The sequence below is a fragment of the Enhydra lutris genome, unplaced genomic scaffold (genome assembly GCF_002288905.1).
Source record: "Enhydra lutris kenyoni isolate GAN:26980312 unplaced genomic scaffold, ASM228890v2 scaffoldscaffold35, whole genome shotgun sequence".
NCBI lineage: Eukaryota > Metazoa > Chordata > Mammalia > Carnivora > Mustelidae > Enhydra > Enhydra lutris.
The window spans coordinates 11,616,437-11,641,004 of NW_019154119.1; the positions used below are offsets into that span (position 1 = coordinate 11,616,437).

The following is a 24,568-nucleotide window of genomic DNA, read 5'->3' on the forward strand; positions in this document are numbered from 1 at the left end:
ATATTGCAAAAGAACTGACACCCACCAGAGTCCTCTTCGTGCTCTTCCCTGATCCTTCCCTACTAGGGATAACCACTGTCCTGAATTTTGTTTTTATCATTTTTTTGCTTTCTTTTTAGTTTTACCACTTATTTGTATGTGGTTGTGCTGTTTGACTTTATATAAATAGAATCATATGGAAGACACACAAGTCTTGGTTTGAGGCTTGCTTTTTGATGCGTGTTTTTCTACTTCATTCAATTTTCACTGCCATTAGGATATTTCATTTTATGAATATGCTGTAGCATATTCATTCTCCTGTGGATGAAAATTTGGTTTGTTTCCAGTTTTTTTTTTTTTTTTTTTTTGGTTATAAAAATAGTTCTGCGGCCAAAATGATTATGCATTCCTCTGACACGTGTGTAAGAGTTTCTGCAGGATATAGAAGCAGAAGTGGAATTGGTGAATTATTGAGTAAGTACAGCTTCAACTTTACGAGGTAATGCACATGTTTTTCAGAGTGGTTCTGTCGGTGCGCGGTTCCATCAGCCATGAAAGCTTCCGTGGTTTCTTATTAGTGCTCTTGGTATCAGACTTTCAAATATTTGCTGATCTGGTTAGATGTAAAAGAAGATCTCATTGTGGTTTTAATTTTCATTTCCCTGATTACTGATGAGGTTGGATAGCTTTTTATGTTATTGGCCATTCATGTTTTGTCATCTATGAAATGTGTTTTTTTAAAAAATATAATTTCTTAATTTTTACTGGGTATATGGTCTTGACATTCTTTATGTGATCTGGATGTTAATTCTGGATTTCATGTGTATTATTTTCTCCCAACATGTGACTTTTTAAAAAATTCACCTTTTTTGAGTTAGATCTGACTTTAGTTTTAGCTGTTAAATAATCTTAAAAACTGACCTTTTCACCTAATTTCTTTCCAAAGATAACTACTTTGAGCTACTTTGTTTGGCTGTTTTATTTGATACCGTCTGTTGTTTTCATACACAAAAATAAAATGTTTATGTTGTTACTTCTTGATTTCTCTGTTTACACATTACCTCTTAATGTCTCTTCATGGAAGGTGTTCTGTTTTCTTACTCTGTCCTCACATACACAAACCTAGCCTTCTCTTATTCTCCTGTTCAGTTGTGATTTTATAGTGTAAATATTATGGTCATGTAGATGCTCTTCACAGATGAGACAATAACCTTCTGTAGTATTTATTGCGTGATTGCCTTTTCATTCTTAGTCATTCATTCATTCATTCAATAAACATTTATTCATTTCCTGCTCTGCGCCACGTGCTGTTCCAGATGCTTGGTTGACGCGTTATGGAACTAAACTTCTAGAGGGGGTGACAGAAAACGAACACTGAACGTAGAGTATTTGAGAAACTGATAAGTGCTGTAGGGAAAAAATGAACAGAGGGTGGAAGACAGTGGCAGGGTGGTGAGTAGATTATGGGTTGTAATTTTTTTTTAAAGATTTTATTTATTTTTTGACAGAGATCGCAAGTAGGCAGAGAGGCAGGCAGAGAGAGAGGGGGAAGCAGGCTCCCTGCTGAGCAGAGAGCCCGATGTGGGGCTCGATCCCAGGACCCTGGCATCATGACCTGAGCTGAAGGCAGAGGTTTTAACCCACTGAGCCACCCAGGCGCCCTATGGGTTGTAATTTTAACTAGGGTAGACAGGTTACCCTCACTGGGAAAGTAACATTTGTGCAAAGGCTTGCAGGAGGTGAGGGTATTCATTACTTGGATATCTGGAAAAAGAGTGTTCTGTGCAGAAAGAATAGTGAAAGCTAAATGAGTTAGGAGCATACCTGCCATTTTTTAGAAACCGCAAGGAGGCCATTTTGGCTGAAGCTGACTGAGTAGAGTAATATATAGATGGCACAGAGATACAACCAGGCTAAATCTTGGAGGGGCTTTGTTGGCTAGAGTAAGGCCTATCTGGTAACTTCTTGCCTGTATATATTCTTGTGGTTAAATTCCTTCTCTCTCTCCTTCCTCTCTCCCTCCCTCCCTCTTTCCCTCCCTCCCTCCCTTCCTTTCTTAGTTTGCAAAGTTTTTAAATATACTTATTATAGATTTAATGGTGAACTCACTCCCGTTAGTGTAGATCCTACACCATATATGTTAGATATTCTGTAAGTTTCATCTTCTTGGAGTCTTTCTCAGAACTTTCTGACCTGCTGTGAGGTGGGTTTGCCTCTGCCGCATAGCTATTTCCTTAAGAACTCCTGTAAGAATTCACTTTACCATCCTGAGGATTGCTTTCATATTTTTTGTTGCATCACCTGTTTCCTGGGACCTGTGTTTCTTTGGTTTATTTTGCTGTTTTGGTGAACTTCTGTAATTCCCTGAGGAAGAGTACACGGGAAGTATATAGTTTTTGAGACCTTGCCTGCCTGAAAATGGCATTTATTCTATCTTCATGCTTAAATGATAATTTAGCATGGATAGAATTGTAGGCTGGAAATAATTTTCCTTTTAGAATTTTGAGGATATTGCTCCATTGTCATCTGGCTTCTAGTGCTGCCCTTGAGAATCCTCATGCACGTATTTTTCCCTCTATTTTTTCATCCTCCTTTTTTCTGGAAACTCAGATTCTTTTTTATTTCCCCACAGTATTCTGAAACTTGGTCGTGTTATGTCTTGGAGTTGTTTATTTCCATACTGTTGGCCCTTCGGTTTGAAAACTCACTTCTGGGAAAATTTACTGAATTATTTCTTTGATTGTTTCTTCCCCTCTGTTTTCTTTTTTCTCTCTGAAATTTCTATTCTCTAGATGTTAGTCTTATTGAACTTACCTTTATTCTTATTCTCTTTTTTCCCCCTTTATTTTTGTTGAGAAAGAAAAGTAAAAGATTATTTTTATTCTTTCTATATAAATGTATATACTTAACGAAGAAAGTAGTTTGAAGCAGTTTTGCTTCAAATATATAAATATATATATAATATATATAAATATATAAATATAATGAATTAGTGATATGTAAGATATACAATTTAGAAAGAAAATCTAATATTCTGGTTAATTTTTTTTCTGATATATCTTTTAAAAATTTCTGTCGCTCTTTTTTTTTGAACTAGGCATTGTGATTTTTTTTTTTTAAAGATTGTATTCATTTGGAAAAAAAAAAAAGATTGTATTCATTTGACAGAGAGAGAGATCATAAGTAGGCAGAGAAGCAGGCAGAGTGAGAGGGGGAAGCAGGTTCCCTGCTAAGCATAGAGTCCAATGTGGGGCTTGATCCCAGGACCCTGAAATCATGACCTGAGCTGAAGGCAAAGGCTTAACCCACTGAGCCACCCAGGTGCCCCACATTGTGATTTTTTGTTTCAGTTTTTCTATTTCTCATTTCTAGATGTTCTCTGTAGCTATTTTATGAATGTCTCTTAAGGGAAGAAAAGAATTGAAATGAGTATTCAGTGAGCTACTAGTTTTTTTTTTAAAGATTTAATTTATTTATTTGTCAGAGAGAGAGCACAAGCCAGGAGTGGCAGGCAGAGGGAGAAGCAGGCTTCCTACTAAGCAAGGAGCCTGATGTGGGGCTTGATCCCAGGACACTGGGATCGTAACCTCAGCCGAAAGCAGCTACTTAACTGACTGAGCCACCCAGGCATCCCTGTTTTGAGGTACACAGTACGTACTCAGGATATGATAGTAGTGGATAAATGTAATATTATTAATTTTTTCCTTTTGATTTGTTTGCACTCCTGCCTTAAAGAGTCAGTTTGCTGTATCATTCTTAAGAAATTTGGAAATCGGGTTGCTTGGGTGGCTTAGTTGGTTGAGCATCTGCCTTTGGCTCAGGTCATGATCTCCAGGTCCCGGGGGACAAGTCCTGCATCGGGTTTCCTGCTCATCGGGAAGTCTACTTTCTCTCTCTCTCTCTCCTTCTGCCCCTCCCCACTGCTTATTGTCTCTCTCTCTCAAATAAATAAATAAAATCTTAAAAAAAAAGAAATTTGAAAATCAGTTGCAAGTCTAGTTAATTAAAAAATTTAAAAAATTGTTTATTTTATTTTGCATATTGTTTTCCAATCTGAAATAATAGACCTTTGTTTTATTTTATTTTGGATACAGTTGAGTGATCACATGTACAGTTAGAGGTCTTTACATTTCATAAAATTGAATCTAATTGTATTTGCTGCAAATTACTGCCATTTTCTTCAGACATTTTTTTTCGTTATAAAATAAACACGTTACAAGTATAAGAAAATTGTGTTGTTTTTATTTTGTTCTTTCAACTTCATAAATGAAGCGTGGTCTCTTATGTTTGTTTTTATAGCTCAAATACCATATTTCCTGGAATAGAGTCACATTAAGTCTTGAACTTAAATTTTGCTGTTAGAAAGGGGGTAGTGTGTGTTTTGCTTTCCCCTGCTCCGTTTTCTGGGGCGAATTTTGTCAAGCCCAGACGGTGCATGTATTGTTCCCATGACATTCCGCTTACTGCTTTGATTTGTGAGGTGGGCCTGTTTCTTTGCATCTTCTCTGATACTGTGTTTTATTATGTTCAAGCCAGGTTTTGCTCTTTGTTCTTTTAAGGCCTTTTGTTTGTTTTATTCAACTTGATTTTGTTGTTTTAAAGCCTAGGTATTAATTAATACCTTTCTTGGTACATAGATACTTTAAAAAAATTTATATTTTACTTTACTTTCTTAGCACATATATACATTTATAAAAATTTAATCTATTGTCCATTAAAAAGTGCATTCTGTTAGAGGGATTGGAAGTCCTGACCTCAAGGCCTTATATTCTCCCCCCACCCCAAGATTTTATTTGTTTATTTTTGAGAGCAAGAGGGAGAGAGAGCATGAGTTGGGGAAGGGGCAGAGGGAGAAGCAGGCTCCCCGCTGAGCAGGGCCCATGACTTGAGCTGAAGGCAGATACTTAGCCCACTGAGCCACCCAGGCACCTCAAGGCCTTATATTCTTGAATGAGAAATAATATACATACACACATATATATACACACACACACACACGTATGTGTAATATATATATTTCTAATGTCTGACATACATTTTCTCTAATAAAAGTTTATACAAATATATATGTGTATTTATATTGTGTGTGTGTGTGTGTGTGTATACTGGAATGCAGGCTAGAAATATGTAAGGGTCTTAAGAGGGTGCAGGTACGGTGATGGGGATCCAGAAGAAGGAGATCTTCCTTCCTTGAAAGATCAGAGAAGTATGGCAGGCCATTGCTTCAGACAATGGCTACAGTCTGGGCATGATGGCTATTCCAGGCGAGGTGACAGTGTGAACAGTGACAAGAGGAAGGGAGCTACATGGGGAAATTGCAGGTGGTGTAGTTTGGCTGACGCTGTAGGGGGTGTGTGGCAGGGGAGGAGAGGTTGTGGTGGGAGGTGGGGTCTTGGAAACGCAAGTTGAGGTCAGATAATTGAGACCTTGAGTGGCAGCTTATTCTTTAGGAAACTCAGATTTTTGAGAAGAGAAAATAGGATTGTCTATACTAAGAGGAATATTGATTCAGCTGGGAGAGACTAGAGGCTGGGTGACTCTTAGCTGATAACGGCAGGCCATAGCCAACGAGAGCCTATTTGTTTTCTTATATAGATTTGCTCTTCTCAGTTTGTGTAACATTTTGGGCACGACTTAGGTATAGATCACACTTTATTTTTTTCTATTTTGATGAACTGAATCCTGTATCTCCAGTTAGAATGTCGAATATCTGAAGGCAGAGAATGTGTAATGTACATTTTTCCAGAAGCCCTTGCCTCTAGTATAAGATTCTGTTTTGCTGATTGATAACTCTCCCTTTGTGGGTTTCTTGGATAAGTAATTTTAATTTCCTGAGTGGAAAAGAAAGATTAAGTTTCTTGATTTTTTTTCTTTTCCCTTTTTCTTCTATTTTGTATTCTTTTTTTTTTTTTTTTAAGATTTTATTAATCCATTTGACAGAAAGAGATCACAAGTAGGCAGAGAGGAAGGCGGAGAGAAGGGGGAAGCAGGCTCCCTGCTGAGCAAAGAGCCCGATGCTGGGCTCGATCCCAGGACCCTGAGATCATGACCTGAGCTGAAGGCAGAGGCTTTAACCCACTGAGCCACCCAGGCGCCCCTCTATTTTGTATTCTTATTCATTCCTCCCATTTCTTTCTCTTTTTTTAAAAAGATGTTATTTGACAGAGAGAGAGAGCGCTAGCATAAACGGGGAGAAGCAGACAGAGGGAGAAGGAGAAGCAGGCTCCCCGCAGAGGAGGGGGAGCCCGATGTGGCACTCTATCCCAGGACCCTAGGATCATGACCTGAGTTGAAGGCAGTCACTTAACCAACTGAGCCACCCAGGCGCCCTCATTCCTCGCATTTCTGTTTTATTTTTCTTGTCCCTTTTTTTTTTTTTTAAAGATTTTATTTATTTGACAGAAATCACAAGTAGGCAGAGAGGCAGGCAGAGAGAGAGAGAGAGGAAGGGAAGCAGGCTCCCCGCTGAGCAGAGAGCCCGATGCGGGGCCCGATCCCAGGACCCTGGGATCAAGACCCGAGCCGAAGGCAGAGGCTTTAACCCACTGAGCCACCCAGGCGCCCCTTTCTTGTCCCTTTTAAAAGAAGTCTGTTTTATATCTTAATCTTTCCCCGTTTTGTTTGTTTTGCCTAGTTTATTTCATACGGACTACTCCCCTGTCTTGATTTATTACAAAGGTCAATATTTGATTTCTTTTTTCCTGGCAGGATTTCAGGAGGGTAAGTGGGGCTCACTTGGCGCCATAGGTTTGAAATGATCATTCACTAAATGCTTATTACATGATATCAATTTGTCACAAGTCGAATTCTCTTTCTTACTCTTAAAGCTTTCACTTTATGGCCCAGGAGCTGTGCAAATTGTAGGTGTTTTTATGGGGGGGGGTCTCTGTAAAATTTTGGAATTGTAACTATGTATCAAACCACAGAAAAAAGGCCTGTTCTGGGTTCTGCAATCACATATGCTTTTTTTTTTTTAAATTTTTTTTATTTATTTGACAGACAGAGATCACAAGTAGGCAGAGAGGCAGGCAGAGAGAGAGGAGGAAGCAGGCTCCCTGCCGAGCAGAGAGCCCGATGCGGGGCTCGATCCCAGGACCCTGGGATCATGACCTGAGCCGAAGGCAGAGGCCTCAACCCATTGAGCCACCCAGGCGCCCCTCACATACACTTCTTGATAGCAGTCAACTGGGAGATGGATAACTGGATTAAGATTTCAGAATGAAAATTGTTATAAAGCACAGGGTATGTGTAAATGCCCGGTTGTGCCTGACAAAAATATTGCTAGGTTGTTTGTTTTTTCCATTATGCAGTCTTTTTTAAATGAAAGAAGCTGAAATATTCATCACATTTTTATTTATTTTTGGTTACTCTAGTAATGTGAGCCCGTGATATATATTATCTACAGGGATCTTATAAATGTGAGATAAATCAGCCAGAGTGGGGTTGGAATAAATTGGTATTGTATAAACTCAAGGTTTTATGAAATTCATTGTTTTGCCTGATGCTGCAAGCACTGTTGAAGAAGAAAAATCGAGGTGGTAAATTGGGGAATAGGAAACAAAAATTAATTGAGCAGCTTCAGGTTAACTCTGTGGATTTGCTGATTTCAACCATTTCCTTCTTTACATGCCCTCACTGCCTAATGAATGTATTTTGTTCCCCTCCCTCAGACTCCGTCCTCTGCCTGCTCCCCTTTGAGACTCACCCCAGAACCTCCCTGCCTTATCTTTTCTGTTCTTCGGATTTGCCGTTAATAGTGGTTTAGATTACACCTTGATTACAACTAAGGAATTTCTTGTCTCCTCGGTGTTCTTAGAGGGGACTGCAGTCAGCCTCTAGAACTGTGTGCTCAGTGGGGATTCCCACGTAGTGCCTCTCTCTGGCCGTCTACAGTCGATTTTGGGAGTCCTAGTCACAGAGAAGGGCACGCAGTGTGAGCTGAGTTCTAGTAGAAGACTTTATCTGTGTATTTTTAAATGACATTGCTTCCAACAGAATATAGCTTTTTTGTTTTTCATTTCATTGTGAATTTCTTTTTTTTTAAAGATTTTATTTATTTATTTGTCAGAGAGAAAGAGGGAGAGAGAGCAAGCACAGGCAGACAGAATGGCAGGCAGAGGCAGAGGGAGAAGCAGGCTCCCTGATGAGCAAGGAGCCCGACGTGGGACTCGATCCCAGGACGCCGGGATCATGACCTGAGCCGAAGTCAGCTGCTCAACCAACTGAGCCACCCAGGCGTCCCTCATTGTGAATTTCTACAAGCAAAATGGGACATACTCTGGACACCTGGGTGGCTTAGTCGGTTAAGCCACTGCCTTCAGCTCAGGTCATGATCCCAGAGTTCTGGGATCGACAAATAAATAAATAAATAAATAAAATCTAAAAAAAAAAAAAAAAGTTGGACATACCCAACTTTAAATGTCCAGAAGTTTCTTGATAACTACACAAAGAGTGTTTGAAGGTAACTTCTTTTAGACGCTAATTTACATCTCAGCAGTGGCAAACAAAAGAGAATATGCCTTCTTTCTCTGACCCCTTTGAGAAGCCACCCATGTGCAGAATCCTTGATGACTTTTTGGTATTGATCCTAAGTGTGTCAGTCAGTGATTTGTTTCTGTAAGTGTTCATAATTGTGCAACTGAGCACTGCCATTCGCTTAGGGTATTTCCATCACCCCTACTTTCTCTCATGCCCATGAGTTTTATGGAATGTAAACTCTCTATCAGTAAAACTGTAGTAAATAAGGAGTGAATAAGAAAAAAAAAAACCCCTACACAGGCATTCATTTGAACATTTTTGATGTTAAGAAAAATACTCAGCTTTATGTTAAGAAAGATACTCCTGCTGTCTGTGGGGAAGAGCTGTGACTAATAATGTGTGTCACAGTTGTGCAAAGGGAGAATCCAAACATTTGGGTGGTGGCAAAATTTTTTTTTTCTCTCAGTCAGCTGTTTCAGGGCAAATACAGTTTATATAGAAAGAACTCGAGACAACATTTTTAGGGAATAATAAGCTATGGTTGCCTTAAACTAGGTTATAATCAGATTATGAAGGTCTCCGTTTGAAGAGTAGTTAGGAATCGACGCACCAGTTGGAGGCGCTGCTGATCTCAGGGAGGCTCAGGGTGGACTGGGACGTGGTCTCCAGAAGGCTCTTCATTTTCAGGGGAGACTGAGGAATACCAGCAGGCCCTGCAGCTTCAGTGTTCATGGGCTATGCCTTATGTAGGTTGACTTGGTCATCTCCTGTGGGTTTCTGATTTCCCCTACACAAAATCGTAGCCATTTTAAATATATGAGCCCTTTATACTCATGGGGTAAAGGTAGCCGCCCAAATAAAACAGTGCTTGGTGGGAAATCAAAAATGTTTGTTGTGTGAATGAGCTCTCAAGCGACAGGATGATAACTTCCACTGCAACAGAACGGAAGGAAAACAGTATTGGAGATAGAAAGGGTACTGAAGGGCCACAGTCTCTTCTTTTTTTTTTTTTTTTTTTTTTTAAAGATTTTATTGATTTATTTGACAGAGATCACAAGCAGGCAGAGAGGCAGGCAGAGAGAGGAGGAAACAGGCTCCCCGCCGAGCAGAGAGCCCGATGCGGGGCTCGATCCCAGGACCCTGAGATCATGACCTGAGTCGAAGGCAGAGGCTTCAACCCACTGAGCCACCCAGGCGCCCCACCACAGTCTCTTCTTAATACATCACTTTCATCTAGGGAAGTTGTACATGGGTGTCTCAAATGTTTAAATTTGATCTTGTGAAGAGGGTAGTGTTGAGTGTTCCCTGCCTTAAAGGTTTATCCAAGGGCTTAGCATATTTTATTCTACTATGAGGTAGAACTTCTGTTAAGATCTATGAGATGCACGTGGAAGCCAGTCAGTGGATTTTCACAGCCATTACATTGCTGTAACATTGCCCATCTTTCTGGTTCCTAAGGTTGTATGTATTCTCTGAGAATCATGGCATTGCTAAGTGAAAAGATGTGCTCTTTTGACAGCTGGAGGACCAGTTAAGGATAAATGGCAAGATATTTTTCATAAACCGTAACTAAATAAGATTAATAATTTTATGAAGGATCACTTCTAGAAAAGGAGAGAGTCCTGTAGTTGAGATCATTGCTGATTATCTCCCACTGCAGTGAGAGAGTGCATTTGGCCTTTGATAATGTGGGTGCTATTGGCATTTGAGAGATGAATGTGTAGCCTTGTACCTGAGAAGTGTGAATGTCAGTAATTGAGTTGACCTTCTATTAAGGAGTTTTTCATTTTGCCTCTCAATTTCACATTTCTCCAGCATGAGAAAATTCTCCTTTTTCTCAGTGCAGGTCAGTTTTTTGAGGAGAAGTGAAGGGTGCTGTAGTCTGTGGAGAGAGCTGCATGGTCTCGTAGAGGTGAAAGCTCTTGGGTATGAATAAGGGACTTCTGAGCTTCACAGACTAAATTTTTTGGTTTTATAGGCGTTTCTTTTGGGGAGACGGGGAAGTGGGGAGTCTTGGCCGTTGCCCGTGATCTGTTTTCATCCAGAAGGTGTTAGAGAGAGGTAGTCATGTGTGACTCCGAAGTGTCCTGGGCCTTAGCAGCTTCCACCTGGCTGGCTTTTAAGTTGAAGATTTTATGTTTGAAGATTCTTTGAGAGGAGAGGCTCATTCCCTTTATGTTACCGTTACATAGAAATAGGTCTTTGAAGACCTTTATAAATTTTTTACTCTGTTCAGCTGGTAAATCTATCATCTGGTTCCCGCTCCCCCTTGCCTCATATTTTTCTTTTGGAGTGTTTTGGTTATAGTTTAATTTGATATAACTTTATTTTTTCTTTTAACAAATTTTTATCAGGGAAATGTTCAAGCATACACAGAAATTCAGTGACCGGTATAACGAATCTACCTATTACCCAGCGGATATAACTTTTTAGGCAAGATATTTTGTACCTTGTTTATACCCCGCATCTTCCAGTTATAAGGACTACTTTATAATTCCTCTGCAAAGCTTTACGAAAATGCAATTTTAGGAAGTAACTTGGGCCAGATTGAATTTTTTCTTCTACCTGGAGCGATGCTAGCTGTTGCGCATTCCCTTTGGGAGTAGAGAGCTGAAAGAAGACTCCTGAGTTATATTTAGCTTATTTTATAGGAATGAGGGAGTGTCATTTAATTATGTTTTATGGACAAATAGAAAATTAAAACAATGTTTCTGACCTAATAGAATGTGTACTGGGTTAGGGGACAGGCGATCTGAATCCTGTTCTTGATTCTACTTATTAGCTGTGAAATTTCAAGGTAAGTTGTTCTTTCTGAACCAGGTGCTGGCATTACGCTGGGCACAGACAGTACATGGTTTTAGTAAGCTGCTCAAATACTTACGAGGTCTGGTGCAGACTACAGGCAGCATTTAACAGAGGAAGATTGTGGTAGGGGGTTTAGTAGAACGCATTCGAGACAGACCCATTGTCAGGTATACTTGGCAGGCCCCAGAACGGGTTCAAAGACCAAACTTCTTTTCCTGGGAGAAAAGTTTGAGAAAGAGTTTAGTAATTGAACTACTTATACTGGAGTAGAAGGGGAATTTGGTTTCAGACCCTGGGTAGTTCTGGAATCAGGATCCAAGGTAGACATGGAGTGGACCAGATGGGCGGATGCTGAACGTACTGGGCTTTTTGCAGCCGTGTTGCTTAAATCCGTCGTGAGGATTGGGAGGGAATGAAGTCTTCAGATGATCACTGGCATTAGCTGTGGGTTGAGGGAAGGACACAGGGTCAAAGGCCTCTGGGAAATCTAAATTAACTTGTTAATTAGTATTTCTGTGGACATTCTGCTTACCGGGGTAGCAGTTCTCAACAAGGTCTGGACAACAGAATCACCTATTGGAAAACAAGTTTTAAATATGCACATACCGAGGCTGTGTTGTTAGAGGCTTGATCAGGTGAGGTAGCGTCTGTTTGTTATAGGGATTCTGACCCCCCACCACTTTTACTAAGACTTTGAAAAATTAAATGAAATGAATAAAACTCTTTTTCCTATCCTTGCTATTGAAGTTGCCCTAATGAAGGATAGGAATAAATTTCATTTGAGGTGTTACCGCCTTTCCATAGCTTATGGCTGCCTAGGATATTGGATCAAGAAGCGCTGTGAGCCCAGTTCTGTAGTTTACCGACTCCCGTTCTGGATTACTCTAAACCTATATAAATTCTTATATTTCTCAAAATACCCCCCCTTTTTTTTCTTAAGATTTTATTTATTTATTTGACAGAGAGGGACACAGTGAGAGAGGGACCACAAGCAGGGGGACTAGGGGAGGAAAAGCAGGCTTCCCGCTGAGCAGAGAGCCCGATGTGGGGCTCGATCCCAGGACGCTGAGATCATGACCTAGCTGAAGGCAGATGCTAAACAACTGAGCCACCCAGGCGCCCCGGTAATAATTCTTATTTAAATATTTGGTAAAATTCCTCTGGGAAGCCATCTGGTCCTGGACTCTTGTTTGTTGGAAGATTATTGGTTACTGCCTCAGTTTCTTTGCTCTTATGGGTCTGTTCAGGCTTTTTCTTTCTCCATCTTTCAGTTTTGGCAGTTTATATGTTTCTACGGATGTATCCATTTCTTCCAGATTGTCTAATTTGTTGACATATAATTGCTCATAAGAAGAGTTGTATGGATGGGAGGCCTGAACCAGGTTGTTTGTTTTTTTCTTCAAACCTGTCTTAGACGAAATTATAGTCTCGTTAACCTCTGGGACTATAAGTACCTTCAGGGCGGGGAAAATTTGGTTTCCTTGCACAGCATTTCTTATACTGCCAGCACAGTCCCTTGCAAAATTTGGGTACTTCTTAGATGGACATGGAATTGACTTAACCTGAAGTTCTTAAGATTATAACTGAGACATTTTAGAGTCCTTTGCTGATTACCATATACTTAATGAATCTCAGTCTTCACAATTCAGTAAGACGGTATCCTAACTGCTCTTGTGTAGATGAAACTGAACTCTGAGAGGTTGAGACTCTGTAAGATGATGCAGCTGTTATGTGGTAAGCTCGTGTCTTCTGATAATCACGCTCTGTAGGCTTTTCTCTGTACCCGGGATTGGAAAACTGTGGCCTGTGGCCAAATCTGACCTGTTTCTGTGTAGTCTGGGAGCCAAAGCTGGATTTTAACATTTTTTTAAGTGTTTGGGGAAAAAAAAAGAGTATCTTATAGCCCATTAAAACTATATGAAATACAAATTTCAGTGTCCACAAATACAATTTTATTACAACTTGTCACACTTTAAAAAATATATATATATTATCTATGCTTTTTTGTACTAGGACAGAGTAGTCTTGAAAGAGACCATTATGGCCCACAGATCTTAAATATGTGTTGTCTCTCTCTTTTATTTTAAAGACTTTATTTATTTGACAGAGAGAGTGAACGAACACAAGCACGGGGAGTGGGGGGAGTGACAGAAGGCAAGGGAGAAGCAGGCCTCCGCTGAGCAGGGAACCTGATGTGAGGCTCGATCTCGGGACCCTGGGATCATGACCTGAGCTGAAGGCAGATGCTTAACTGACTGAGCCACCCAGGCGCCCCTATTCTCTGTTTTTTTTTTTTTTATAAAAATGTTTGCTGATGTCTACTCTGTGCCAGCCAACCTTTTATCTGGGTATGGGTTCAATTCTGCTTAGAAGATGTAAAATAAGGAGTATTGAACTTTATATATAGATTTCCTTACACCCCCTGGTTCTAAATTCTAAATTGTATTTTAAGGAGTTTCTAACCAGGTACCACTCAGTTTTAAATACATTAAATGTATAATTATTAAATTGCTAGAAAAATGTGATGACTTTTATTACTAAACTAAGCACTCTTTTCCCATCCAAGAAAAATCCTCATTGTTTTGCCTTCAACAACTAACCATTCATGAAAATCGGTTTTCTGTGATCATTCCTAAGTTGGATAGACTGAATAGTGTCATGCTTCATAATTTGTTTTCTAGTGAACTGTGCCCTCCAGAGCTCACATTACAGATTCAAGCATGATGTAAAGCTGTGTTCTCATGTGGTCTCTGTACTGGCAGCATCAGAATCATTGGGAGACATTGTTAGACATGTGGACTCTTGGACTCCATCCTAGGCCTACCAAATGTAGACCTCTGGGGAAGTGGCCCAGCTTTCCGCTTTTACAAGCACTGTGGTTGATTCTGATGCATACGTGTGTCTGAGAACCACTGATGTAAGGAGTCAACGATTTTGAATGTTTTCTTCCTATAAGCCCTTTATCTAATAAATAGACATAAGCAGAATTCTAAATTTTGAAGTGGTAAGATTTTTGAAATGAAGAATGTGTAAGCTATACCAAAAATGAGTTAAAATGGGGAAACAGTTTCCATTATCCCAGGAGAGGACTAACTTCTAGCTGTGAAATAGTAGGTAACAATTTTTGAGCCCTTGTTTTGACAGGCACAGATCTTAAGCACTTCTTAAGCTTGAGACCTGCAGTTTCTTCTTTCTTCACCTTCTGCGGGTTGTATGCTGCAAGCCCAGTGGTCATTGGAGGAGCGGGTACAGGTGTCTCCTTGTGTTCCAGACTTCCATCTTTCCTCGGCTTTAAGTTTTTTTTTTTTTTTTTTTTGGCTTTAAGAAGTTTTGAGCCACTAGATGGCAGAGTCTTCCAACAGTTATTAGATGAAAGACCCTTCTTAATAAACCATCTGTGATCCTTCTTGGAAATAATTTGTAGTGTCTCATTTAGCTTTCCCAGTTCATCAGGATCACGTGTGGTGTGGTGCTGAGGGACACACATTCTGCCCCTACCTCCCTTTCTTCTGATGGCCTTGACCACCCCATGTCACTGCCCCTTGTTCTGCGCCGGCCTCTGCCTTTACGCCTGCTCATTGATTGAATTCACCCCTTCTGGTGTTTTTGGCTTCATCAGTCACAGTTTATTTTTGTTGTCTGATCCCTGTGTTTCTGCTCTGAGTTTTAGACTCTTAGCCTGTCAGAGCTGGAAGAGAGGTTCATCCATCATTTGGCTCAGCCCCTTCATTTCTCAGGTGGGAGAGCTGAAGCCTGGGGAGGTTAAGCCAAGGACAAGGACTGTGTCTTATTTATCTTTGTGCCCTGTAGTGCTTTGCACGTAGCGTGCAGATAGAGGTTTCTTGAGTGAAGCAATTGTGGTAAACGCTGTGGAGAATACAGATACAATCTCTGTGCCCAAGTGGCTCCAGGTTTACAAATGGAGGCATGACTTCAATGACTGTTCCAGTATACAGAGAGAAGGTGATAAGTGCCCAGGGAGGGAGCAAGACAGACTATTTTGTAATGTTAAGGACCCCTTGGAACTTTGTCTCCTGATCCTCCTGCTTCCTTTTATAGGCTAGAAGCGCGCACCACGTTCATTTTTCTCCAATCATGCCATTTTACAAACTAGACTCTGTTCTTTGACATTGAGTTCCCTTGGCTTAGGATGCTCTTTACCTGTTCCCTTTATCTGCCTGGGAAATTGTTTGAAGAGTAGACTTTTTGCTGATGTTAAGCCTGCGAAGCCTTTCTTGGCCTTTTCCTCCATGCAGCTTACTTATCTGTCCTTTGGACTGTCTTTATACCTAACTCCAAGGCCATTGACGGGGTCCTATGCAGTAGTGGCTTGTGTTGACTTGTCCTATCCCCTGGAGTGACTGTGCTCGTTTCCATTCCTGTGTGTCAATATATCTCCAAGGCCATCCGGGGAACGGAAGTTAGGGACAGGAAGCGCGCCCCTAAGCACCACACCTTGTTGATCCTGACGAACTGGGAAAGCTAAATGTGACACCACAAATTGAAGCCAAGAAGAATTATAAACAGTTTATTAAGAAGCTTCTTCAGTTGCTTAGCATAGTCCTCATTGCTTAGCACACAATTTGCATATAGCAAATATTGGTGGAATGTAGGGTATGTCTTTTTTTTTTTAAATATTTTATTTATTTATTTGACAGATCACATGCAGGCAGAGAGGCAGGCAGAGAGCGAGAGGGAAGCAGGCTCCCTGCTGAGCAGAGAGCCTGATGCGGGGCTCGATCCCAGGACCCCGGGATCATGACCTGAGCCAAAGGCAGAGGCTTAACCCACTGAGCCACCCAGGCGCCCTAATGTCTTAAGATTACATTTGTTGCAGAGGTATTAGAATCTAAGACCCAAGATTTTCCTATTTTCCACAAAATTTTGAGGCCAAAGATTATTGGGCAAGTTAATCTCTCTCTTTCTCTCTCTGTCTGCCTCCTTCCTTCCCTCTTTTTTGATAAGAAGTACAGTTTTAATTCACACACCTCATGTGCTTTAGTCTAGAGAACTTAATTTGTACTCTGGAAAATCTGTTTTGGTTTATTGTTTTATTTTTATTTTTATTTTTAAGATTTTATGTATTTATTTGACAGAGATCCCAAGTAGACAGAGAGACAGGTAGAGAGAGAGGAGGAAGCAGGCTCCCTGCTGAGCAGAGAGCCCGATGAGGGGCTCGATCCCAGGACCCTGGGATCATGACCCGAGCCAAAGGCAGAGGCTCCAACCCACTGAGCCACCAGGCGTCCCAGTTCATGTTTTTATAGAAAAATTTTTAAAACAGTTACTTCAAGATGTGATTCTTAAGGTAAGCACCTAAGAGCCCAGTATATTTATTTTGTATATTTAAGGAGGTAATGGTTACCACTGCATGTAAGTATTCTGGATGGAGGAAATTACTGCAACAGAACAACGTTAATGTTAAAGCCTGGTGGTGGGTACTAAGGAGGGCATATATTGCATGGAGCACTGGGTGTGGTGCATAAACAATGAATCTTGGAACACTGAAAAAATAAAGTAAAAAAAAAAAGTTATTTTCTACAGTATTGTCTGTCTGTGGACTTACTTTCTGTGAAAATCTAACAGTCCCTTCAGGAGTAAATCACAGAATGCTTAAGCTGTAGCCATTAATGTATAAACAACCTCAAAATGTCACAAAGTAAATGATATGCTAATTTTATTTTCAGTATTTGGCTAGACTTGTGGCGTGGTGTTCTGTGTTAGAGCCAATTTACTGAATTTTCTCTCCTGGATTTCATTAACTGGAAAAATTTATGTACATAATTGGGGATACTCTATCTTGACGTTCTTCTTTTTAGGCTAAAGAGAGAGAGTGATGTAATGAACACCTAAGTACCTACTGAGAATTAACAAATACTAAGATTTTCTTTTTTACTTAAGGTGTGTGGGTGTGTGTACATACACATATGTGAATAAAAGGCAATATAAACAAAACTTCCTACTTCCATTGCTTTGTCTCACTATCCCTTTCTAGAGGTCACTACTCATGATTTTGTTGTGTAGCCTTCTCTATCTATCTATCCATCCATCCGTCTATCTTTCTACTGTAGTTACATTGCATGTTTCCCTGAACAACTTACTGAATTTATCCATCCCTTGTAAACATTTAAAATACTTCTAATTTTCCTTTATTATAAATAGAGCTGCATGAAATATTCTTTGACCAAGAGATAAATATACCCGTACAAGAATTTCTCTAGCGTTTCCTAGGAACAGTTTGTGGGATTGTTAGGTGTATGTGTTTGTTTGGTGTTGTCATATCACTCACCAAAATGATTGCTCCAGTTTACAATTTCATCAGTACTTTATAAGAGATACTGTGTCCTTAAACATACTCTGTATTGTTTTACTGATTTTTTTTTTTTTTTTTTTTTTTTTTTTGGTAAACATAAACTATATGCCCAGCATGGGGCTTGAACTCACAACACCAAGATCAAGAGTCGCATGCTTTACCCCTGGGCCAGCCAGATGCCCTTAAATCCTAAATCTCTGCTGTTTTCATCCACATTATTGACTTGGATTTCACCTTTTGTGACTTGCTTTATTCTTTGTTTTTCTTTAGGACTGATTGTAGTATGTAAATTACTTGCTAATACTATTCCTCTTATGTACTTTCCTGGTGTGTGATTTATCTTTGTATGGATAGAAGTTTTAGATTTCAATATGGTGAAATTGGAAGGAGAATGTCTTAATGACACTAGGTAGGAAAGTATTTGCAGGCATGTTGCCCTTGTGGATTTTAGACTTGTTTAGTTCTGTCACATCAGTTTCAGTTCCACGAAAGATTCTGTTGGGATTTTATTTGAAATTGCATTCAATTTATAGGTTAAGGAGAATTGACATCTTTAAGGTTTTGAGAGTTTGTCGAAGAGCATGGTATTTTTCTGTCTTTATTCATGGCTTTGTCTTTCACTAATACCTTGAAATTTTTTTCCCAATACTTTCCTTTACCAGATTATCAGTTTAACATTATCTAGTGCTGTCTTTATCAGTGAATCACCCTCTTCCCCCATTTCTCCCCATCCCTGTGGCCATAAGCTTTCCCCTTCTCCCTGCCTCATCTTCTGGTACTTACTGCTGAAACCTAGCAAGCATTAGGACAGGTGGGGGGAAGTGGAGTTGGCTATAGCACCTTTCCCTGTGCTACTTAAGGAGAAAGTTGGAGTTTTAAATTCACTCGGGAACCGTTTGTTCTGTTTGCTGTGCTGGGTCTGGGACTTCTCTCCCCTCTTTTTCATTGACTGTTTTCATTCAAATTACATCATTTTACCATCTAGTGAGGACAGTACATGACTAGTGCCATCGTTCTGCTTCTTTTTCTACTCACTCCTCCATTGGGCATTAATGGAGGAAAGGTTGTTTGGAAGCAGATACTGAATCTCTTTTGTTCTTGATGGAGTTTGTCGTGTAGCCAATTTGATGTGTGCATGGCTATGGTATTTATAAAAAATCAGAGAGAGGAAGTATCTTCTAGTGTTAAGACCAAGAGATAAAAAAACCGAAATTTTAGTTAGCTTTGTATCTCCTTCAGTAGTCAGACAACTTAGTTCTATACATATGTATATATGTATGAACATATATAATAAATATATATGATATTTGTTACATATCATATATATATATTTTTGGTTCTCAAATAATCCTTTATTGACATATTTTCTTTTGTAGTTCTTAACTAGTGGGACATTCCACTGCTTCACTGTTGATGTCATCTGTGATGTCATGAAGTGGTCACTGTTGATGTTCTCTGTGATGTCACAAGGATGGTGACCGTTAACATTGCAGCCCACAGATTGGGCAGTTTCTAGAATCCCTCTAATGGTTCCAGAGAGTTCTCTGGCTAAGGAATGGTACTGCATCAGTTGGGCAGGGTTGGCAGTCTCATCAAAATGACACTTCCATGGGGCGCCTGGGTGGCTCAGTGGGTTAAAGCCTCTGCCTTTGGCTCAGGTCATGATCCCAGGGTCCTGGGATCGAGCCCCGCATCCGGCTCTCTGCTCAGTGGGGAGTCTGCTTCCTCCTCTCTCTCTCTGCCTGCCTCTGCCTACTTGTGATCTCTGTCTATCAAATAAATAAATAAAATCTTAAAAAAAAAAAGTGGCACTTTCACCCTGCTAATGTTTTCCTACTTCTTTCTCTTGGTAGTTCCTTGAGGCTTCGATAATCAGGGCAGAGGCAGAAGATACCGTTTCAGTCTGGGCCTGTCTGTTCTGAGTGGTCAGTTTCACTGTCATCCTCAGACCCCTCTAACCACCAGTTGCCTTGGTGGTGTCGTCACCAAACTTTTTTGGAGATAAACCCAGGGGGCCAATTTTGGGGACCAGGGCGTGGCACTGACTTTGCTACCGGGTGCACCTCAGGTCTATCTTTGATCTCATTGGGCTCAAACTCAGGTGGCATGGTGGAGGCTGCGTCCGGATTCTGGATGACTGGAGAGCCTGCAGCTTTGCTTTTGCCACCGCAAAGGCCGAAAACTACGTCTACTTTTTAAATCTGAAAATTAGATAGGTCCCCTCCATGACATAGTAGTGCAGATTAAATAATGTCCAGTTCCTTGAGAAAAGAATTATACTGTTCATGTAAATATATACGTTGTACATTGAGCTGAGGAAAGTTAGTTATCAGGATCTGCTTTATCCTGGCCTTTTGGGGATCTGTTGAATTCTCAGTGTTTTTATTTTTATTATAATTATAGGTTACTAATTTTTAAAGATATGTTTTATGAATCACATATTTCCTGTTTGAAAACATTGAAATTAAATTCAGAAATGTAGATATTCAAAATTACCTGTTGCGTTTTTATTTATTCAGAGGACTGTTTTGTGTGTGTGTGTGTGTGTGTGTTAACTAATCTCTATGCCCGGTGGCTTGAACTCATGACCCTGAGATCAAGAGTCCCATGTCTGCTCCACCAACTGAGCCCCATCCAGGTGTTTCCAGGGTTGTTGTTGTTGTTGTTGTATAAACAAATTGACTTAAAAAATTTCTTTGTGGAATATTTGAAGTCTGTTCTTACAGACAATAGATAATTGACTCCTTTGTGCCAGTCATTCAGTTTCAACAGTCATTTCATGGCCAATTTTGTTTCACAGATACCTATGAGATAGAGAGCCACCCCCACCCACCTGTTCTGGATGACTTCTAAGTAAAGCCTTTTGATACGCCAACACTGAAGAGCCATACAAAGTGTTGTTTTCTTTTACCTTCCAACTTCTATACAGAACCTATAAGGTTTGGTTTTACTATGAGCATGGTCTAGAAAAAGGGAAAGGCTGACTTGTATGATGGAGTGCATCCTCTTATAAAACGGGAATGTGGTGATAACAGTACTGTGTGTGTTTTGCTTTAAAAGGAGCTTGATAATTGTTTTCTGTCACTTGGAACAGTTGTAGTTCACGCTGGGGGAGCATCAGATGCACAAGACCAGTGAAACCTGTGTCCTGTCTCTTCCCTTACTGTATTGCCTCATTGTCATTGGGAACAAAAATAATTCACTGGTAACTGTAGTGCTTCCTTTACTAGATCAGAACTTTACTTCCCAACTTTTCTCTTTCTTAGACAGATGATTATGATATCTATAACATAGTTCCCTGCCAGATTTAGTGAACATGACTTTAAAAATCATGACTGTTTTTGGTGACTGGTTAAAAATACTGTGTTGCATTCTAAGAGAGTAGATCTTAAAAGCATTCATCACAAGGAAAAAAAAAATTTTAAACTGTGTATGGGGTGGATATTAACTAGACTTATGGTGGGGATCATTTCACAATATATACAAATTTTGAATCATTGTGTCATACACCTGAACTAATATAATGTTATGTATCATCTACATCTCAGTAAAAAAACAAAACAAAACATGGGTTTTATTATTATTGTTTTATTATTATTAATCAGTTTGTGTAGTGTCACAGAGCCTTTGAACTTTTAGTATGTTAGACTGTTTGCCCTGTTGGTACCTCCTCTCTAACTGCTAAGGAAGTAGAACAAACAGTAAACAGATCATAATGTACATCTGAACTGTTAAATAGTCTTGTTTCAGTATAGTTAGACCGCAGAGTTGCTGTCATGCAGGGTACTCCCAGCTGCCTTCGCTCACACCTGTAACTGTATACAACCCACTGCTGTAACGAATAGATACATACCTGGGTGTGGTGACAGGTCTGTGTGTTCAAGTTCACTGGTGTCGATACAGTTTTTTCAGTGTTCAGTGTTCAACCTTAAAACATTTTTACTCTTTGTAAAATTCCCATCTGGATTTCAGGTACTTGAATGCTTAAGCCTTCCTCTGTATAAGTGAAGGTGAAAATTCTAATCGAAAAACATTTGCTTTTTTTTCTTCTAAAATATTGAACTTCTATATATATAGTATATAGTAATTTTAGTATATATAGTACTTTTGCTTTAGTTTTCTTTGGGAAGGTGACTGCTTCCGCTGTCCTTGTTTTGATGTCCCCTTATTCAGACCACAATATATCAGTTCTTATTTTTCTGGTTTTTTTTTTTTTTTTTTTTTTTTTTTTTTTAGACTTTTGCTGGTTGGTGGATGCGAAACTGCTGAAGTGGGCATATCAAAAGCTTCTAGCTATGGCCTGTCTGCCTGGAGAGTTCTTTCGGGATCGCCTTATTATAAGCAGGTTACCAATGGTGGAGACAGGGTCACTGCAGTAAGTATCTGGCATTTCACTTCGTGACTAGGCCTCAGGCAGGAACAGGATGAAGTACTTTGTCTCAAGCGAGAAAAGTGACTTCCTGTGAAATTGTAGTACTTCTTTCTAATGTCAGAGTTACCTAGAGTGTTTTTGGTTTCACTTGGTCTCATTTTTATTAACAGCATTGGCAGATATTAGAAAAAGAACCTAACAGGAATCCTGTTACTTGCATTTGCTTATTGAGACATTAATGTTTATTCAGCATTTTTTATGGGCTGACAACTGTCTTGACTCCTGTGGTGTGTATTAGCTCCTTTAACTCTCATGACTTCTTGGGGTAGGTATTGTTACTAGCCTATTGATGAGGGAGGTAGAGTGTAGTTTAGTAACTTCCCTGGGTCACCGAGCTAGTAAGTCGCAGAGTCAGAGTACAAACTCTGGCACAAGTTCCCCTGTTCAGGTTCTTTACCGCCATGGCACACTTGCTGATACTTTGGTCTGCATTCACGTGGACGACACCCAGCCTTTCCTCCCTTTGTTCTGTAGCAGAGCCCTCCGGTATGCTGTAATAGTCAGTACATGCTAGGTTCTGCTGTGATAATCAAACCGTCCCATGAACAGATGAAAACTCTGGCATTTCCGTGGGTTACCTTATAACCATTCATTCCTTATTCGTGGCCAAGTCTGTTCTTGGTGCCATGACTCCCCTGGACAGTTTGTTCCAAGTGATGACTAGAGAATCCACGCAGGCTGACAACCTCTTGAGGTTCAAGTATTTCAGTTTATAGGAGGGAAAAGAGAGGGTTAAAAGGTGGAACTTTTCAAACTAGAACTAACATTACCTGTGCTCACAGTTCATGTGTTCTATTTGCGTGGTCCTTTTTACCTTCAAGGGCCCTGGGAGGTAGTAGTTCTGTGTGTCCAGAAAGGCAAGATAAAATACTGTTTCCCTATGCAAACTGCTGGAAGTCAAGCACTCAATCACGGTTAGGTATCCTGTGCTTAGCACATTGCCTTACATATAGTGGACACTCAGATACTTCTCAAATGAGGGAAGAAACCAAGAACTTAAGGAAAATACGACATAAGAGAATGTGTCATGTTTTTTCCTGCGGTGAATGTATTTGTTCTATTATTTTTGTTTAAAATGCACTGATTTTAAATTAATCCTCTAAAACCACAAATGGTTAAAAGTTTGGTATAAAAAAGGAAATAATGAAGAAGTACTTTTTTTTTTTTTTAAGATTTTATTTATTTATTTGAGAGAGAGAGAGAGCATGAGAGGAGAGGGGTCAGCGGGAGAAGCAGACTCCCCGCCGAGCAGGGAGCCCAGTGTGGGACTCGATCCTGGGACTCCAGGATCATGACCTGAGCCAAAGGCAGTCACTTAACCAACTGAGCCACCCAGGCGCCCCTGAAGAAGTACTTTTAAAAAGAAATCTTAAGCAATGACTGAAAGCTTCATTCATTTTTTTTTTTCTTTAGCTTTTGATATATTTTGAAGTACGTCATTGTGAATTTAACCCAACAAAGTAGTTTTTTTTTTTTTTTTTAATTAGCTCACCTTACTGGTTTCTATACCACTAGATATTATAACAGTTTGTATTTCTGCATGAATTTATAATCGAGGACTGTGCTTTGTGCTTTTCCTTCCATGCTTTACCCCTCTATCCATTCTAGATCCTGCCTCTTCTGCAGGGTGCAGGGAGGAGTCCGGATTGAGTGTTAGTAGCCACACTTCACAGAAAAGGAGCCTAAGACCCCAGAACTAAAAATAGGGGAACACAGGTGGAACAGATCTTCTAGTCACTGTTGAGTACCTTTCCCCGCTCCCCATATGAAATTATATACAGATCAGTGGTCCTGTCAGATTTATCTCTGATGATTATCCCATAATTCATAAAGAGGTAGGAGTTGTTTATACATATTAAATATACTATTTCGCTTTTGCAGGGTTAGTCCTGTTTCTCTCTCTGATTTAATCCATACCCAGCTTGTAGTTTTTTCTGTGATATCCACCAGGGCAGATCTTGGAGTTTGAAACTGTTTTGGCTCTTGAATCAAAGTGTGATGTCTGCAACTTATCTTTAAATGGTTTAGTCAAAAACGTAATTTTTAAGTTTTATTTAAGTAATCTCTACACCCAACACAGGGATTGAATGCATAACCCCAAAATGAAGAGTTGCACACTCTGTGACTGAGCCAGCCAGGCGCCCTAGGCAGACCCATAATTTAAAAGATGTGTGTACGCACACAGAGATAAAGCAAGTGTGGCAAAGCGTTCATAACTGGTGAGCCCAAGCAGAAGGCATACTGGTGTTTTGTTGTGCATTCACTTTAGCCTCGCCATAGCTATGAAATTTGTCAAAATTAAAGGTTGAGGGGAAAAAAAGAAAGAAAAAAATAGGTAAGTGTGGAGAATTCAAGGAGAGATGCAGTAGGCAAATGGTGAAAGTCCGTTTCAGTACAGGATAACGGGGCATGTGTGTGACAGAATGGCCTGAGAAAGGAAGAATCCCGGAGTATGGTCGCATACCGTGAAACCTTCCTTCACCTTGGCTTGATTCTCTTGTGCTTTCACTTTGCTCCTCACTGAAGTATTAGAATCTGCTTTGCTATGGTCCTTACCTCTC

General features: G+C 40.0%; 1 protein-coding gene across 2 annotated transcripts in view; it reads left to right on the top strand.

Annotated features, from left to right (window-relative positions):
* LOC111154100 (neuroblastoma amplified sequence) overlaps positions 1-24,568 on the top strand; it is a 333,307-nt gene that overhangs the window by 28,256 nt on the left and 280,483 nt on the right. For both annotated transcript variants that reach the window (XM_022513484.1, XM_022513482.1), the window contains exon 10: positions 21,812-21,950. In XM_022513484.1, the coding sequence (XP_022369192.1) occupies positions 21,812-21,950 (139 nt within the window). The remainder of the gene's footprint in view (positions 1-21,811; positions 21,951-24,568) is intronic.